General features: G+C 35.9%; 1 protein-coding gene across 8 annotated transcripts in view; it reads right to left on the bottom strand.

Moving 5' to 3' along the window:
* KCNIP4 (potassium voltage-gated channel interacting protein 4) overlaps positions 1–19399 on the bottom strand; it is a 388682-nt gene that overhangs the window by 41879 nt on the left and 327404 nt on the right. For 2 of the 8 annotated variants that reach the window (XM_071432618.1, XM_071432625.1), the window contains one exon: positions 3676–3777. The exons of the other annotated variants lie outside the window; for them this stretch is intronic. In XM_071432618.1, coding sequence (XP_071288719.1) covers positions 3676–3777 — 102 coding nt within the window. The remainder of the gene's footprint in view (positions 1–3675; positions 3778–19399) is intronic. 8 annotated transcript variants of the gene reach the window in all.

Raw genomic sequence — 19399 nt, 5'->3', positions numbered from 1 at the left:
GAAGATACATATTTTATTTCATTAGAATGTGGGACTATTTAATCTTAGAATAAAGTTTCATTTGGTTCAATATTCATAAACACATAGTATTAGAATACTCTACTAAAGTAGTATTATGCCTAGAGTTTCATAAATTTTTGTTCTGCTATAAAGCAGAAATAATAGCTTTCAGCTGCTTGGGAGAAATTTGGCATCAGAAGATACAGTTCAGCTAAACAAAAAATAAACAACCAAATAGTTTATATATTATTAAATATCTCTCTTTAAAGAGATATTTAATAATATATAAACTATTTTTAAAAATCTTCACAAAATTTAGGGCTTTGTCCTTTCTCCTGTGAAAATTATGTTGCTGTTAGCACTCTTCTCAGGAGGATGATCTCAGTGTGATCCAGATGATTTTTTTTTGATAACCACAATTCAACACTAGGTACTTAGACTAAATTGGCAAAAAAATCAACCTGAGAATAAATATTGTTGAAGGCTCACTTGTATTTTATATTTGAATGGTTACATGGGATTTAAATGGGTTTTGTTTTTAGACAGAAAAAGACTTAACTTGAAATGAGTTCTCTAAGCACCCATTTGTAAAACATCTGGCTACCTAGAGAAACATCTACAATTTTTTCTGGAAGCTAAATGAATACACATAATAAATGTGAGGCTAGAGATAAAGGCCAGACAATGTGCTGAGCACAATATTTAGTATACCCTTAGCAGTAAACATTTTTATTGCCTTTAAATGATTCAGTGAGCATGTAGAAGACTGCAGTAGGCTGATGATGTTAATGAAAAGGTTCAGTATAACATTCTTTACACTCCACTTCTCTAGTGTCTTATAGCTAGAAATAATAAAAATGCATGATAATCATAAACTTCCTTAAAATCAACCAACTGTGATGACTAAAATGCTATAGCATTCATGAGGCATTTGGTTTTTAATTTTTTTCTTCACAATTCTAGATAACAGGCTGGAAAAGAAAAATCAGAAAAATCTATACTTTAAAATATGCAGGAAAGTGGGTGAAAATCTCTTTTTACTATTTCTATTTTTATCTATTTCTAAACAATAATGATTTCTATGGCATTAGTTATTTCAGTTCCTTGGTTTATTCAGCCTAGATCAGTTAGGAATACTTTTTTTTCCATAGAAATAAAATTTCATGTCAACTGAAAACCAGAAACAAGTTCACAATCCCTCATTAATGTACTAAACAAAATATTGTTACTGATTAAATTAATTAGATTTCTTATTACTAAATAGTAAAGACATTTTTAATGTAAATGTCATAGGAGATATACTTTGAACCTTTCATTATTCATTAAAGAACAAGATGGCAAAAACAAAGCAAAAACACAGCAAAAAACAAATGTATTCTATATATCTGTACTCTTTATATCTATATATCTGTAAAAAATTGTGCACATGCATTTCCCTACACATTATAGCCTCCCTAACCATTTAATAACTATTTAGCAGTTTTTATTTCTCAAAACCATTGAGTGTAGCCCTGCCCTAGTGTACTAGCACATGCACATATCTAGGGAATGATGGTTTAAAGTTTAGACTTACTAGACTAGAGCACACAAAGTGTTCTTTCACATGCTTTTTTCAATAGGAATGCTGAAATATGTTCAATGCAAATGCTGAGACAAGATTTTACATTTTTAGATAACCTTTGTAAGTACATATTGATAGAAGTGCAGAGGTGCAAATTCAGGCTATGTATATTTCAATAAATTAATAGTTAAAAATATTTCCCTGATAATTTCTAAGGAATTCACATCATGTGATTGCTATTGCAAGTTGTGCTGTTTTCATTCCTAGGACAATATAATGTTGCTTCTTTCATGCTAGCTGAAATGAAATAGCACATGATGTTAAAATAGAATAATTACAGTGTATATCTACAATGATAATCTTATTCAGAGTTTTCACTTGATATAACATTCTTACTTAATGTAGCACTTATTTATGGAGGAGATTGCAGAGAAAATTATTGAATGCACCTTTTTTACTGCTGGTTCTCAAATAGGAAATATTTGATATTCATTTTAGTTCAACCTCTCTTCTGGTTTGTAGAATACTTTCAGTAAGGAAAATAGAAGTTTGACATGGTCAAGGTTTCTGAGACTGACTCTAAATATATTTTGTTACCTGTGCAGATGAAGACCTTACATAGAAATGTGCAATGAATAAGGATGTGTCACTCCCACAGCAACTTCAAACAAACAGATCAAACTTTCTATTAATTCTATTTCATTATCTATTTCATTCCACATCCATGGAAATGTTCAGGTTGGATGGGACTTTGAGAAACCTGGTCTTGTGCAGAAGGACTAGACTAGATGATTTTAAAGGTCTCTCTTCCAACTCAAGCAAACCTGTGATTCTCTGATTCCTTTTGTTGTCTAGGGCTATATTGTTCAGGTCATGCAGCTGAAAGTAACTTATCCAGAAAGAGTTATTAACAAGTGCCCCAACAGTAACTGCAGTTTTTATGATACCTTATTTTCAATTAAAACATATCAGCTGAAGACACCATGAAATAAATAAATCAGTGTATATCCAGGAATTTATCCCTTTTCATCTCAAATACTTAAGTGGAAAGCAAACACCAGAGTTTTCTCTACGGAAGAGCATATGAAAGACAGTGAAGGGGGATAGCATTAAGAAACCCTAGATCTACACCTGTGATGTCTTGACATTAGTAGGGGGCTGTTTTTCTAGTCAAGTTGCTTTTGGTTGTCCTAAATTCACTAGACGTGGGGAACTGTTCTTGCAGGCCTTTTTTTCTTCCTGAGATTGACTGATATGCTTTATCAGAAGATTATACAGGCAACACCTGGACAATTCAGCTTCTGGTTTTAGGTGCTCATATTAGTGCCTAGAATTCAGTCAAATTAATCTAAATTGAATTGGATCCAGAGAGATATTTTAAAATCTGCTATAGGAGTCAATTTATATAGGAAGACATTGTAGTGTTATTACTATAATTAATCTCTATCTAGGAATATATATGTATCTATGTATTGATCTCTCTCTTACTCCCACTGCCCCTCTATATTAATCTGTTACTTGCTCTGGAAGGATTTTATCAGGACATTCAGTATAATACCAGTGTGCTTTTCCTGTATATTCACATTCACATTCTTTTCAATCTCAACATTTCTTTTTCTCTCAGACACCAGGTTTAAGTCCTGTTCCCTAAATAGTTTGAAGCTCTATATTCAAAACCTGCAGGGCCAATCCTTTCCTCCCAGACCAGTTATGATGGTACCCCCTGTGTATTGGATAGCAAGCACACGCAGTCACGTGCATAAAAATGCCAAAAAGTTACCACTTCTCGAATACATGGAGAGCAGGTATTAAATTTAATGGAATCACTTGTCAACTAACTTGCAGATCATAAGTGCCAAGTGATAATCTTTGGTTTTCCCCTCTGCTGCAATTGCCAAGCTCCTGTGTGGCAGACTGTGGCACTGTTCTCTTGCCATCCTACTGCATACACAAATCTGTGCAGCGCTACATTTTAAACCTCAATAAACCATGTGATTACTTCAGCAGAAATCTCGCCTCTCAAATGACCAGTTAATGAAAGTATAATTTTTGATGCATGCAAACCTAAAAAAAAAAAAAAAAATCAAATGAAAAAAATGAAAAATAAAACTTGCTTTGAGTAACAGGAGATGTCGTTTTGGCAGCCGAGCAGGGCAAGAGCTTCATAAGTCGCTCTTTAATGCTGCGTTTGGTACTGTTCTGAGCGTAGAGGAAACCTAAAAAATATATCATCAGGACTGTTAACAGAGGCTTGAGAACAATTTCTGTACATGCTGCAGAGTTCATCATTAGAGCAGAATGCTGATGGGAAAAGGCCAAACAGATTGCAGCCACCATGAATCGCAAAGGGCAACCAGAATTTTTGAACAGGACAACAAAATTGTTTTGTCTTTGTATCTTTCCAGCATCTTTCCAATACAGGGGATTTACTTGTCTGTGTGCATCTCTTGTAATATTCTTATAACCCACCTTAAATCATCTAACAGAGATGTGTCAGATTATTAATTTGAAACAACAGAAGGTAAAAGAAGGTGTGTAAAAATTTTAATGTTAAAATATTTTAAAGAATTTAAGTCTATTTCCTTTTGAATTTTAAGATGGAAAACAAAATGAAACCAAAATAAAATCTCAAAGATATCTTTTGTTGTCCTTTCTGGCAGACTTCTAATTCCATGGCTGAGCTTTCCAATATAATGAATTCGGCAGTTGTGATAACCAGTCTGGTACTTTTGCCTTTTCTGAGTAGTAAAATACCAACCATGATGTGTAGTCAGTCTCCCTTTAGTATGTGGCACTTTACATATATAAAATATAACTATTACTTATACTCTCATTTTAAAGACTAATTTGGCTGAATAGCTAATGTTCATGTGCTATAAAGCAGCTGAACAGCATCACCCTTATTTACTGCAATGGAACATGTTGGAGTATCTTCCTGTGAGGCCAAACCAACCATCTTATAAAAAATGGGTGATATGAGCAAGCATTGCCTGGGTGGATATTTGCTGCAAATGGCAGACTTAACACCTGTAAAACAGCTCAGTACCTGATTTATGTTCCTGAGAGAGGCACAGCTTGGCTGACACATTATGCAACTCCTGCACTTTTCATCTCAACTGCATGCACAGAAACACAAACACTGCTCTATGATGGCTCTTGCCACTACAGCCAGAGTGCAAAACAGATGGGGCAAGAGATGAAAGACACAACTGACAGGTCCTGTGCTAAGGGCACAGGCACCCAGACAATCATTGGTTATCCCCCCTGCTGCCATTGCACTGAGTCCTGGTGTTGGAGACATGATGTAGAACAGTTCCCAAGCCATCTTAAGCATGTGCTTGTATTTGGGAACAGCAAGCAAGAAGCTTTAAGGATATTAAACTGTGTAAATAAAAGGGAAAAATATCAGTTTGTATATGAGTGAAACATTGAAGGAAATGAAAAAGAAATGAGAAAAACCAGGGATGACTCAGCCAGAGCCTGAAAAAATCAACCAACTTTCAGCAGACAAATTCTGCCTCTGAGAGAGCAGCAGCTCTGGTGAATACACAAAACAACCCAGTTTCAGCTCAAGGTCAGATGGACCTAAATGACTATCTCAAGAAATGTCTAAATCTTTTAATACAAATAATAAGAATGAATACACTTTTATCCTGTAGCACCTAACCATCAGCTCAACTCAGAAACATAGTGCACATAAATGCATAAAATAAAATGCAATTTGGGATCTGATGGGATCTCAAATTTCCCATTTTTAGTTTGAGCACCAAACCTGAGCCTTTAAATGGGCAGCTTGCTGTCTCAGCTGGCAGTGTCTGCTGTATCACACTATGCCTGTACTGTATTTACCTGAGCATGAAAGAAATCTTTTCATCTGAAAGAATTTTTTATTAGGAATTCTTCTAGTATAGACATGATGCAGAAATATCTACAGTTATCTTATTTGTTTGAGTAAAGATTTGCAAAATTTACTATACACTTATATAATTGCATAGGTCCACACCTATGTAATTAATGATGATGTATATGTTGCTTAAAAAAACATAAAGGGATGTATTATTTCTAATTGGTTTGAAGGTAAAAGCCTTGAGTAAATAGACAATTCTGCTACTTTTAACACACAAAAAGCTCATAGAATTCAATGCAAGCCATATGGGCTTTGCAGTAATATGATTAAGGTCAAAACTAAAATAATATATATAGGAGAAAGTAATATCAGAGGAGTGAGTAACTGAGGAGAACAGTATAGCTCTGTACTCACTTCTGGCAGTTAATTTAAAATTTTGACACTATGGTCAGGGCAGAGGTGAGGGGATTGGTTTATCCTCTCACAGTATGAGAAAACAGCATGGAAGTTTTCATTCCCAGTGGCTGCAGTTATTTTATTCTGCAGTTACTGCTGTAATGATCTCCTGATCAGTACTGCAGCTTTCAATGTGATTTTTCATGAGCTAAGATAAAAAAATATTTAATACAGAGAAAACATGCTGCAAACTGAGCCTATGCTGTGTCAAAACACTAAAGGTGATCATGAAGATGAAATATTTTAACAATTTCTGTGAATTCTGTACCTATTTGCAGTTTGAAACAGGTAAAGGAAAAAAATCTCAACCTCTAATATGGACATTAAGAAGCTAGTTAGTCTAATAGATTAAAATTATTTACACAGTAGGAAACACTTATTACCAGTCCTTAAAGTGGCTGGTCATGAAAAGAAGAGCTATGAAGCATCAATACACTGATAATGATGGACTGATGCTATTTCCTTCAAACTTCTACAATAGAATAATAGCAATTCTTAGCCTGAAAACAGATATGCAGGAGAAACTGAATTTTACAGATTATTTTTGTTGTTGGTTTTTTTTTTTTCTCTCAAAATATGTTGACTAGAAATGTCATAGCTCCTATCCCTAACCCAGTAAGGCACAAACTCCTCTAGGCAAGATGTGAAGGTTCTTAAAATTAAGGTTAGTTCACTGGTGCTGCTTGCTCGTGAATTTAATAATCTGTTTCCCTGCAATGAAAATTAAACTGTGAGACACATTTTTCCCCAGAATTCACTGTGGGAGTGCCCTAGAACTCATCTCTGTATGACACCACGTGGAATTGTGGGCAATTGTCTCCAGAGGTGCCCACGTTTCACCAACAGTTCTGTAACTGGAGCACAGCTCACATATTCTCACATCCTGGTAGCCCTGTACTGCTACCTGTGCACAGACATGGGGCACACAGCACCCTGTGGGAGTGCCTGCCATTTAGCATGATTTATGTGTGTATTTGCAACTGTTAAATTCACCAATGACTTAAATTCCTGGGTAGAGATACTTAAACTAGAGAACTGTAATTTATTAACAGAGGTTTAATATCAAGAGTACAACAACATGGCCAGTGCAATCTTTTTCCAAACTGCTGCTTTGAAAAATTTTACTTGACCAAAATCATCCAGGTTGTTGTCATGTGTCTGTCCTAGTCACTTTTTGATCACTGTTTTTGACACTGCTGGTTATCAAAAAATACAGAAATGTATAAACATTTAAAAGATAAAAATTATAAGTGATTAATAAATGACTGTATATTTCTAATCATATACATCTACACCTAGACTATCTTAACTCAGTGTATTTACTTTTTTCAGATGTATGATCCCAGTTTTAGAAAGATGGTACATATTACATATTGCCCTGGTGTTGCAGAGACAGGTCAGACTACCCCAGGAAAGACCATCTAGAAAGGAGTTTTCAGAGGCAAAATATCTCTCCTTCTAAGTGTGATTGGTGTCTTTGAAAATTCTTTGTAGTCAGCATGAAAGCAAGGGCAGGTAGGCCATTTTTTGCAGCAGTGGCAGATAAATCAGAATGTCTACCTTAAACACCCACTAAGTGCACAAGATAGACCTTGCTGTTGCTGCCCTTGCCCCCAAAGCCATGCTCACCTTTCCTGCTTCCATCAAATACTCTCTCTTCAAAGAAGTACCCACCTGCCTCATTGCTGCCTTTTTGTAATGGGATTTAGGTGATAAATATACACAGAAGGCCTAGTAATCTGAGTCCCTAAAGGCTTTTGGGGCTGGTAATCATCCAATTTAGGAAGATGTTTCTAATTCAAAAACTAGAAACAATTCTTTCAAAAATTTCCTCCTTGGCTGTTAGTGAAGGACAAAAATCACATCTCTTTTTTTTTCCCCCACTCTTTTTTTTCTTCATGCTTTTTTATTTCTGTTGATTTTTTTTTCCTTCTCAAAGTCTCCCTCCTATATTTGGCAAAGTCAGCAGGTTAACTCTCAGTGTTTAAATCTAACTCTGCTTTTTAGTCAGCAGCATTTACAACCCACGGCCACCTCCAATGCCTTCACAGTACAGCTAAGGTCCCAGTAGAGCTGGAATTTGGATTTTGTTCACCTACAGGATTTTATGTCTTCCCACAAAAAATGGGGAAAATTATCTTTTATATTAGTTCTGGATGTGATATTTTTGGAAGAGATTTAGCATGAGCCCCAAAATCTAGGCTGGACAGATCCTTTTTTTAAATACAAAATTTTGAGACAAACGTGACAAGGACTCTGAAAACCAAAAGGGAAATGTATTAAGTGGTTTCTTGACATGATGATTTACGCTTAATTTCAGCTGTATGATGGAATATGTCTGAGGGCCTTAAGGGCTGGCAGCACCACTAAACTGTTAATGGTTCATCACAGATGGAGTGGCAGGGGAGACAAAATGAAGTGCAGGTTTCATATCCACAGTTCAGGACTTGTGGAAGAGAGACAAATCAGGATACATGTGCCTTCTGTGTAGTGAGCCTGGGAATAGAATGAAATTATGTACAACATAAATATTTATAAGTCTCAGCCTCAGTTCTTTGGTAGCACCTGCCAAGGAGCTGTGTGAGTTGTCAGTAGGCTACCTGGTAGATCATCAGCAGTCTTTGACAAGCCAGGAAAACATCCCTGACAATCTCATTTGTCTGTACACATGCATTTTATTGATTCTTCCTCCACTGACCCTAGTTTTCTGTTTTTCATTGCAATATATACCTATCAACTTCATTGACTACTAAAACTCTATAGATCACATCAGATCACCCATGAAGGTACTGAGTTAAAAATGAATGGCAGCATTTTAGGGAATATCTTAGAACTCTAATTTAAAAGTCAGATTGCTCTCCTTCACTTTGAATTCTCTTGTACATACAGTTATAAATCAGTCTCCCAATGGCAGATGCAGATTAGGAACTGATAGTTACACTTCTCTACCAATAAATTAGAGATCAGAGCCAATTGGGAAGCCTGGAGGCAACGGGATTTGATTGAAAATGAAGGGGAAAGAACCAGTGATCTTGTCAAAACCAGTAACTACAGTTTGGCATTTGTAGGATTGTCAAAGGAAAAAGGATGAAAGAAGAGAGGATTAAGTAGTATCACTAGAGAGAAGAAATAGAGTAGATAAGCATCAAAGTATAAAAGTGATAAAGCAGAGAAATGGCCATGCTTTTCTCTTGACAGTCTTCATTAAATTTCCCAACTACAGCTTTATCATTCAGACCATGCCTTTCCATTATATATATATGCAGCTTTCCAATCTGAAAAACTGCTTATGTTATGAACAGTTGCTGTACAAATGCTCAATGTAAACACTATCTAAAACTGTTATAAACATCTCCAGGTGCACAAACACTGAAAATTGCAGAGAGTTTTTTCAGTGCAATACTTGAAAATGTACAAGTATGTCAAGATGACTTAATTAATTATTTACCACTTAACACATTTACACACACACTAAGTGTGTGTAAAACTAAGCTGGTCCCCTATGACAGGAAACATATTTATACCAGATCACCTGTTTTCTTTAGAAAAATCTCACTTGAAGTGGACCATGTGAGCATATGAAAAAATGCACAATAAATCAGATTTACTATTGCACTGAAATGTGCTCTTTCCCTCCTTTTCCCTTCCTCCCTTTTGTTGTTTATTAGCAGTTTTTTATCTATCTGTAATGCATACAAATGCTCACAGAACAACTTACATCACCAGAAAGTTACTTAGCTCATGGGAATCTAGAAAGAAGACAGATTAAGAAGAGGTTTTTAAGACAGATGAGAGAGCATTCTCTCTGTCTCTTCACAAGCAATTTGGTGCCACAGAGCTAGCAAGTGATGCTGAGAAATAGCAAGTGATGCTGTTGCATTGCAGATGGCTTGTGGATACAAGGAGTGAAGAAGGTGGAAACTTGAGTAACAGTGAAATGGGCCCTAGCACTGGGCAGACACTTCTGGACACCTCTGTGGTGGTGTCCCTGGTCAGGGAAGAGCCTGAAGGGCTGGCACCAGAGAGGGCACAGTGGGGGCAGTGAAAGGCCCTCCCAAGCATTTAGCAGGTCACAAACAGCAGCACAGACCCATAAAGAAAAGCTGTTCAAGAGACTGAATTTCTACTAATTACTAGATTGAGTTTATCAGGTTTAGTGGAGATTCATTGAGTTTTGCAGTGGAGGAAAACTAATTGATGCTTCAATTGAAATGAAGGATCTGTTCTAACCTGGAGGCCAAAAACCAATGGCACAGTGCCTGTGCTGTAAAATATTAAAGTAAAAAAGGAAAAACACCATTGTAAGAAGACTAGAAAAAGCAACTGAAAGCAAAAAAAAAAATAGTCTACCAAAAGTGAGTGACAGAAATCAAATGGATGATATGAGTTGAGCTGGAATGAGAGTTCAGTAGAGAAAGGAGAAAAATAAAAAAGATCAAAAATGCTTAAGAGGACTTAATAATTTGAATGAAAAAGTAAAGACATTTTAATGAAAAAGAAAGAGACCTTTCAAATATTCATTACCTCTAAATTTAGCTTTTTATCTAAACCGTGCTAATGCCATATGTGAACATGTTCAGTGCTGGACTCAGACGCTCACATTTGCCAAAGGGACAGCAGCTGGAGTCAGAGCAGGGCCAGGGGTGTCCCTGGTCTGTGGTGTCACTCTGGCTGGAGCCAGTGGTGTCTCTGTGCCACTCACTGCAGTGGGTGCCAGTCCCAGCCCTGGGCTCGGTGTGTCCTGAGAAACACCTGCAGCAGCTCCAGGGTGAGTGAGGCTCAGTGCAGCAGCCCCCAGGTGTCTGGATCCACCTGCAGGGGGGAGAAGCATCTGTGTCTCCCCCAAATCACGCGTGTGGAGCCTGTTGTAACATCCCTTAACAAGCACACCAGTATTTTGTGGAGAGAAGTCTTTTCATACTCATTAGGAAAGTTAAAGAACCAAAGAGAGATACTTTTAATGAATAATTTGAGGAGGATACCTTCATAGTGTTCACACTATTATCTAATTAAGATGAGTGGAAATAATTAACCTGCAGTGCTCCAGGCAGTCATTGTAATGTGCTTTTTGAACGTTTTATAGGAATTTAGAGAGAACTGCCTCAAAATGGTGAAATTAAACCAGCTCATGCTTTTCAGTTCTGCTGAACTGGTCGCTGAGTCAGCTATCACCTAGGTCAGTCAGTCAGGAATAGGTAATTTCCAAGACTGCTCTCAAAGTCAACAGCAAATTTTCCATAGAATTCGGTAGGATTTCTCTGGAGGTTAAATTTTATATTCCATGCTTAAATTGCTAATATTTTTCTACACATTTTTGTGGTTGGGGTAAAGCTGATTTTGGTTGGGGGTGATGGTGACATCAGACTATCTTTGCACAGAAAACATCACATCTTTCTGGCATACCAAGAGTTTCCAGTTGCTAGGTTGCCAGTCTTAAGGTAAAGCGCTCCACTTGCCACTGATAATCTGTATCCTGCTTTCAAAAAATAACCTTTTTGACTAAGACGAAAGAGGGGCAGGAAAAAGTAATGAAGATGTTACTTTTTCCTTGTTCAAAAAAATCTAAAGAAAACAAAAATTGTGCCATTCATTAAATGCTTCATTAAAAATACTATAGAGAAGAAATAGAAGAAATTGGTATCACTCCTTCCTCTTCAGCAGCTAGCCTTAAAACCCAGTGTAACATTAGGTTCACATTTACATTTCCTTTGTACAGAGATGATTTTACTATAAATTATTTTATGTAGTTAGATGCAGTACACCCTACTAACAAAAAAGTAAGAGCAGTGTTTTATTTCAGTTTTTTTCTGGTTTCCTTAAGAGTGATGCAGCTTTTGTAAAAACTTTTGTAGTTTTTACAACTGTGTGTACAGCTCCATCTTGAAAAGCACTTCTAGGCACACAAGAGGTGACAGTCTAAGTTGGTTAGAGCGTGGTGCTAATAACACCAAGGTTGTGGGTTCTTTGAATCTGTAATTAAAAACACCTGGCAAGTGAGCATGATGGATTTTAGTAAGATAGATTTGCAATCAGACTGGCTAGAAGTGAAAAATATATTCTTGTCAATCTCATCCCATAAGGACCATTGTGTAATTTGCTACAAAATGCAGAACTTCTAGTCAATCTTCTCATCCATCTTGCATTCTGAGACTATAATTAATTTCATATAGGCTGAAGAATTAATGGTCTGGATAGCAGTGATCATATACTGTAGCTTTTTCACTAGAGTTCTAAAAGTATTAATTAAAGAAGTCTCTTTGAAGCAACAAAATCTTTAAGTGGTGAATATAAGAACATAACTGACAACAATTCCAAGTGCAGTTTAAAGTTTCATAAGAATCAGGAGTCGTGTATTTGCTGAAATATTATACACTATGATGCATTTTCACCACTTTGATATAATGTTTAAATAAGTTAAAAGAAACTATAATTTTTTTCCTCTTAGGAAAAATAAGTCTTTGCCTCTGTGGCAGACTCGAATGAATCCCTGGCTGAGGGTCCCTAGCTATTCCTCTCTTCCTTTACAGTGTTTCCCATGACAGCATCTGACTGCTTAACAACAGCCCTTTCCTTTGCAGAACTGGTTTTATTTCCTAATGCAGCTGAGAGCAGGTCTCTGAAACTAATTATTTTTAAATGCCTGGAGTAGTGATGTATTTGGGTGGGATTGAGAACAAATGCTAAATCTGGGCAAGTGCGAGCCTTCCTTGCTGTCAAGTTCACATAACACTGATGTGATCTTGTTTTCTATATCACATAGCTGGAGAGAAGGTGCAGTGTTATTGAAAGAAGATAAAAAAATGTTTTCCTGCTGCTCCCTGCAGAAGAGAGAAATTAGGGTATTCCAAGATACTTTCTGAGATTAGAAATTGCATTTATTGTCCTCTTTATTCAAGAAAGTTTTGAAAGGCATCTATTCTATTTCAGCTGAAGGATACCATGTAAAGCAAAACCTTGAAAAGATTAACTAGCAACAGCCTGAAAAATGTTAGATGATTATACTCTGTCATAACAATGAGATTTATCTAACATGTGAAATATACAAAAAAATCCAAAAATCTATTTCTTTTAGTTTTTCTACTAATTAGAATGTTTTCAAGACTGGTTAATTCACAGAGCATTATGAAGGCAATTGGAGAAAAGGCCTTTGGATTTCGCCAGCCAAAAATCCTAATGAAATTAGTTCCTTGAACAAAGAAATGTGAAATCTGGCTTAAAAAGGAACTTTGAAACCTTTGCAAAAAACATTAGGAAAAAAGTTTCAACTGAAACGTTCCATCCTAAATGCTTTGCTAACCATTGCAAAGGACATAAAGAAGAACTAACACTGAATGTTAAAATAAACATCACTTACTGAACAAGAGTGTAAAATTTTTGGTTTTGGACAGTTCTTTAAAGATGCTCTTCTCTATGAACCTACAGTTGCATGCACAGGCACACACACAAACACTGACTGCAGCATCCTAATGCTGACAGCAACTCTTCCCTGTGGCAATTCAGGCCAAAAGATAAAAGAAATAAAGTGCTGCAACAACTGGGGTTTGGTTACTTCCTTCTGACTTTGTAACTATTAAAACATGCAGTTTCCTGTGGTTGAAATGTTTTTTCAAGCGCTCAATTTCTTCTCTTTTGCCTGCAGCTTCAATTTCCCCGTATAAACTTCATAATTTAGTTCTCATTTGTCGTGTATTAATTACATTCCTAGTTCTAGTATCTCCTGCACTCTGTTCAAAATCTGCTACTAAGATAAAATTCCTGCCTTCACACAAATATTTCATTCTGACAAGGAGTTAGTGCTTGCTGCTCTGTAACATGGATAGACATCTCTTCTAAACTTGTCTCTCCCCATTGTTCCTCCAGCAGCAATACTCCTGTCTCATCTTAAGGAAACTCTCCACACTTTAAACACATGTAACTCATTTAGAGTACTTGCCTTAATATAAGGTTGATGTCTTTGTTTTCTTAGTGATCTCTTGATCTCTTAGATCTCAGCTTTTCATCACCCAATTCTCTGAATTTCTAGCTGAGACTTTCAGAACTTCTATTAATATCTGTGCATGCACAAGGAAATGAAAACTGGACCATGTTCTTCTTTTTCCCATCCCTTTAAACTCTTTTATTTGTGCACTGAGCTACAACTAGATCAAATTTTCAGAGAAAAGTAAAGAACTGTGAATGACATGAATAAAGGCATTTAGGGAATGCATTGCTTTGTATTTCACTTGTATTAAATTTCTGCTTTTATCAATGACTCCTTATCTATCTACTCGTCACTTAAGTCCTACTGTGTGTGGGAGGACAAGAATATTAATTTATATTCACACAAGACTCACTCTTCTAAATCCAAGCTGACTCTGATCCTTAGGCAAAATTCTCATACAGGGTGATTATAAATTACAGTATTTTTCAAAAGCTTGAAAGAATCACTAGAAAGAACAAAAGAAAGACATGTGTCAGCTACTGAACAGGAAGATGTGCTTGATTTTAACTTCAGGCAAAGAGCCTTTGCAGTGCTCTATCATGAGCTGCATGAAGCAAATTCTTACATTGAGACTGACAGAACTTTCAACTGTGCAGGAAGAACAGGTGCTGGGACCCCAGCTCTCATGGACTTAATTCTTGTGCTTTAAGTCAGTTATTTCCAAGCAAGTTGTACTTTCATGATCCTTGTGGGTCCCTTCCAACTCAGGATATTTTATGATTCAGATTGTTGAGGAGGATCCTGTATCTCATTTTTCTCTTTCTTACTTGTTGTCAATCAGAAAGAAATATATTTAACTTTTGGACATGAGAGGTCCTGGTGTAAGTCAGCTGTGACTTATATGCTATACATAAAATCCCTGTCTTTTTCATTTCCTATTCCTAAATGCTTTCTAATTAGTGTTCAAAATTTTCAGCTAAACCAGTGTAAACCATCTATGACAACATGTGTCAACTTGTGGTAAAAGGAGTGGCCAAAGAAACATCAATTGATGAGTCAATAAATCTGGGAGAAAGAGTAAGTAGGAAGCCCACTGAGTGCTGCAATGCTCCCATACAGGAAACAAGGACAGGCAAACTTCCAGTAGAGAAACCAACTTCCCCAAAGGTCCTATCATGAATTAAAAAAAAAATGCATTTGCAAAGTCCCTTTAGAGCAAAGGTTGATTTGGGAGTTCTGCCAGGGCAAATCTATTCAGTTCAGAGACTCCCCAGAGATCCTGACAAACCACACTCTTGCCATGCTAGAATAAATTGCCCTACTGATTCTGGTTTTTATCAGACCTAGAAGCACACAAATCCACTTGCTATATTTTTTACAGAAGGCTCTGATAGGTGGTTGGGGTTTTTTTTTAGTTTTCTTTTCCAAACCACTTCCAATCTTGACTGCAATTAAATAAAATATTTTGGACAATTTTGGTTATAGTTTGGCAATTGTCCTCAAGCTGCTCTCTTGTCTTCAGATAGCCCATCCACACATGGGTATTGGCCATCTTGGGAATCTGGAAACTGTTGCCAGGAATAAACAGAAATTCCTTTTTAGTTTCTCAAGATTTCTTCAAATTATTTCTTTCCCAGTGGAACACAAAGGAGCTGTTTTTAAAGAAATAATTTCGGATTATTTCTTCAGAATCTTTACAACGTATCACTTCAGATCAATTGACACAGCAAACTCTTTAAAATGTGAAATGTGGAGACTTCCCAGTAAGTCTCAGACAATGTAAATAAGGCAAAAACAAAAAAGGAGACAAAAACCAACATTCATTATGGATTCTTATGCATGCATGCACAAACCCATACAGCACAGCTGTCTAATGTCAGTGGCTAGAGCCTTGCTGTCTAATATGAGATCTGCAAAATCTAATGGTATTTGTTTCTCAATTTAAAATCAGGTGATCAGATAGAGTTATAACCATATTCATATATGGATAAATATATAGAAAGTTATATAAATTCTCAGAAAAAAAAAATACATCATACTGAGTAAAATCTGGAATGACTACATATATTTTATTAATTTTTAAGTAATACACTAATTAAGACATGACCAAATAAATATTATAAGTAGATATGCAAATCTGTAGCAATTTCTTAAAAAAAACAAAATAGAAAGAATAATCTTACAGCCCTTGGCATATGATTTTCCAGTTATGTTTGAATAAAGCTCTCCACTTTTCTGGTCTAAGGTAATTTCAGCAGAAGAAGTACTCCATTTCTTATGATGTCCCTTAGATTCTCCTGCAGTAAAAAGTACGTTACTTTTGAGAAGGTTCCTCAATGGCTAACAGCTAGGTGGTGAAAACCTATGGAAGAAAGATATGAGCAGCAGTAAGCTGTTCAATTTTCAGTCCTTTCTGCTTGTGGAATTTAACTTCAAGTAATATCTGAATACAGAAAATAGTTCATTGTAGGTCTTGTTTTACACAGATTATGGTGTGATATTAACTCAATGGAAAAGTCCTGAATTCAGTTGAACAGAATCCACATTAAAGAAGATGAATATACTGTTAGAAGCCATTTGCTTTGGTGTTCTGTGCTACCAGTCAGTGATCAAACTGTGGCTGGTTAGTGTAGAGCACTCAATAGATAATTTCTGTGTGAAAGTTCTGTAACTAGAAAAGCCCAAAAGCACTGAACAGTCCAAACACAAATCAGTAACAGAGAGTGTCTCAAGGGGTTCACTTTGTGATCCAATGCAGAAGTTGATAAATTAATAGATATTGTTGATCTATTTAAATGAAGTAAAATAGATGAGAGGTGGATTTTAGAACTGAGCTAAAATCAGAAGGAATGACTTGGCAGACCAGAGTACAGGAAATGATCTATGAACAGAGTAGGTATCTTGTAAAAACGTACCGAGGCAGCTTTGGAAGGGAAACACTAGAACTAGTATCAATTATTAAGGCCTGGGAAGCAGAATTGAAACAATAACAGAGTGGAGAAACCTTTGCATAGAAAGTATCTTTCCATTTCTAGTCTTGAACACATTGATGAAATTATATGTTTTGAATTTTTAATACAGAGCACTACCAACACTTACAGGAAGACCAACAATTCTCACTTTACCTAATAGAAATTAAGAATAATGAAAGCAATTTGGTGAAAGAAGCAGTAGGAAGGGAAGGAGCCTTTTTAAATACCTTCTCAAAAGCCCATGTACATCCAACTCACGTAATTTTATTTACAGGCACTAAGGATTTAAAAGAGCAATCCATAATTAATCAGAATTCCTTCCCTCCAATTTAGAATTATGTTGAGCTAGAAAGCAAATTCCCAATTATGGCATTTTTGCAAATTTTCTGTCTCTTTTGGTAACAGGCTTCAAGAGAACAGCTTCTCTAGGCTGGATTTATCTACTTTTAAAGAAAAGTACCCACCTGAGTATTTTTTTTAAAAGAAAAAAAATTATATTAGGTATTGAAAAAATTATAACAGGCACAAAAACACGAGCTTGTATTTTCTAAAAAAATTGCCTAATTCAACAGTTTTCAAAGGCCTGCTAGGAGATACAGAACAAAATCTTGTTTGCTTATAGAATTAGGACACTGGGGACACAGAAAAAGAAATATATTTATTTAAGAAGGAACAGTAATAATTTCAGATATTATTTCTGATATAAGTATTTAATGATAATTTTTGTGACTTAAATGCACAATTTCTTATTAAGAAATAAAATGTCTCTACTAGTTTTGGCATCCTCAGAAGTGAGAAAAAACCCAATAAAAGCAGTAATAAAACCCACAGAATAAGCATACTGAAAGAGAAAAAAATATTTTGAACAAAACTAGCTGATCTTTTTATATATAAGTGGAATTTTTAAATTGATACTGTTAAACATAGGCTGTTACACCAGGAATATTTGCATGAAAGCTTTATCCTGCAAATAGGACAGGGATCTCTCAGAAAATGCCTGTTTGGGTGACCTGTGCCACAAGGTGATTTATTAGCCAGCTCAAAGAAGTAGAGCAGCGTTCTCACTCTTCATTTTCTTTCAGATCACTTAGGCTTGGGGAAAAAGATTTGGAGGAATTGTCACTTTGCACAGTCAAACCAATTTGAGTGGCTGCACTGCACTGAACAGTGACACAGAGGCTTGTACCATTTTGTCTGCAATTACCGACAAAGAAAATCTGTGCTCTGAAACTTCAGGAAATTACTGAGGTTCAGGAGGAGGGCCAGCAGGAAGATTTTTCTTTGAGATCTCCTAATAAAAACACTTGGAATGACTGAGAAAAAAGCATACCTAATGAACCATTAGCAATATTTTTGGTGACTGTTTGGAATAAATGATTAATGATGGCTATAATAGTGCCAGCTAATTAAGCTTAAAAAAAAAAACAACCTGTAGGTGTTTGGTATTGCTTTTGTTTTAGCGATGCAACAATTTTTTTCAAAGTGTCATTTCTATTTATAATTAATCATTTTTAGAAGATCTTTAGACTCTTTAACACTTTTTGCAATCTATGGAACTTTTATTATTGCTATCTAAATAAAAAAAAAAAAGAGGGACCAGGACAAAGAACATTGAGAAAGCAACCTGATGACCCATTGTTCAGTATCTCAGAATCAATAAGCAATTTACTACAGCACTCTGTTACAGTATAGCTTAATGTCTTCTTGAGATCAAACCTGGCTATTTTTCAGGGTGTAATACACTGCAAATTAGCATCTGCCATTTTCTTTCTCTCCTTGAGTATCCAGTGACACAAGCATTATGGAAGTTAATTCAGAAATAAAAACTCATTACTCAACACATATATATATATATCTTTAGACATGTGAACAAAATACTAATGACACTGTTTTTATTAGTGTGGTTTATTTTTGAGACTGAACTAATAGATGTGAGAGGACAATAACCACACCAGGGTGAAAAATGTCTGTAAGAAAGCAGTGGATTGCAATTTCTCTTGCAGGCACTTCTGTAGCCAGAAGTGATTGAGCCTTTAGGGTTCTGCTGACATTGGGGTTGTTACGGGTTCTTTTGTCAGACAGAACCACTTCCTGATAAACTCAAAATGGATATGTGCTAATTTCCTTACTAAAAGAGTTGTCAAATATTACAACAGGCTGCCCAGGGAAGTGGTGGAGTCACCATCCCTGGAGGGATTCAGGACATGTAAATGTGGCTCTTAGGGACAAGTTCAGTGCTGGACTTAGCAGTGCTGGTTGGACTCAAAAGAGTTCTTGGAGAGTTCTATGATTTGATTAGCAGATAGAAAATACTTGCACTGAAGTAAACAAGTGTTTATATACAGAAAATTAATTTCTAATGTCTCCTCAGTTCTGAGTTAACCATTTTTGAAACCACCCTGTTCAGAAGAAGTTTTAGCTTTTAGTTATGATGGTGGGGCAGCTGTATCAAAGGAAAAAAAGCTTATTTTTAAATTAAATTGATTTTACTGGTGTATTTCTAAGTTGGAATGCAATTTTTCTATGCGTGATTTATTTAAAATATTTTTTAAAAGATTCACCTGGTGAATTAATTAACACAGACTTTGTAAAAGCATTATTTATTGTAGTCGCTAAACATTCCCTATACAAATTCGTGTAAC

This window comes from Agelaius tricolor, unplaced genomic scaffold (assembly GCF_023055355.1).
Source record: "Agelaius tricolor isolate 1412-34295 unplaced genomic scaffold, bAgeTri1.0.p SCAF_8, whole genome shotgun sequence".
In the NCBI taxonomy this organism is placed as follows: Eukaryota; Metazoa; Chordata; class Aves; order Passeriformes; family Icteridae; genus Agelaius; species Agelaius tricolor.
Note: the sequence above shows the minus strand (reverse complement) of the source record. Positions and strands in the feature narration are given on the sequence as shown.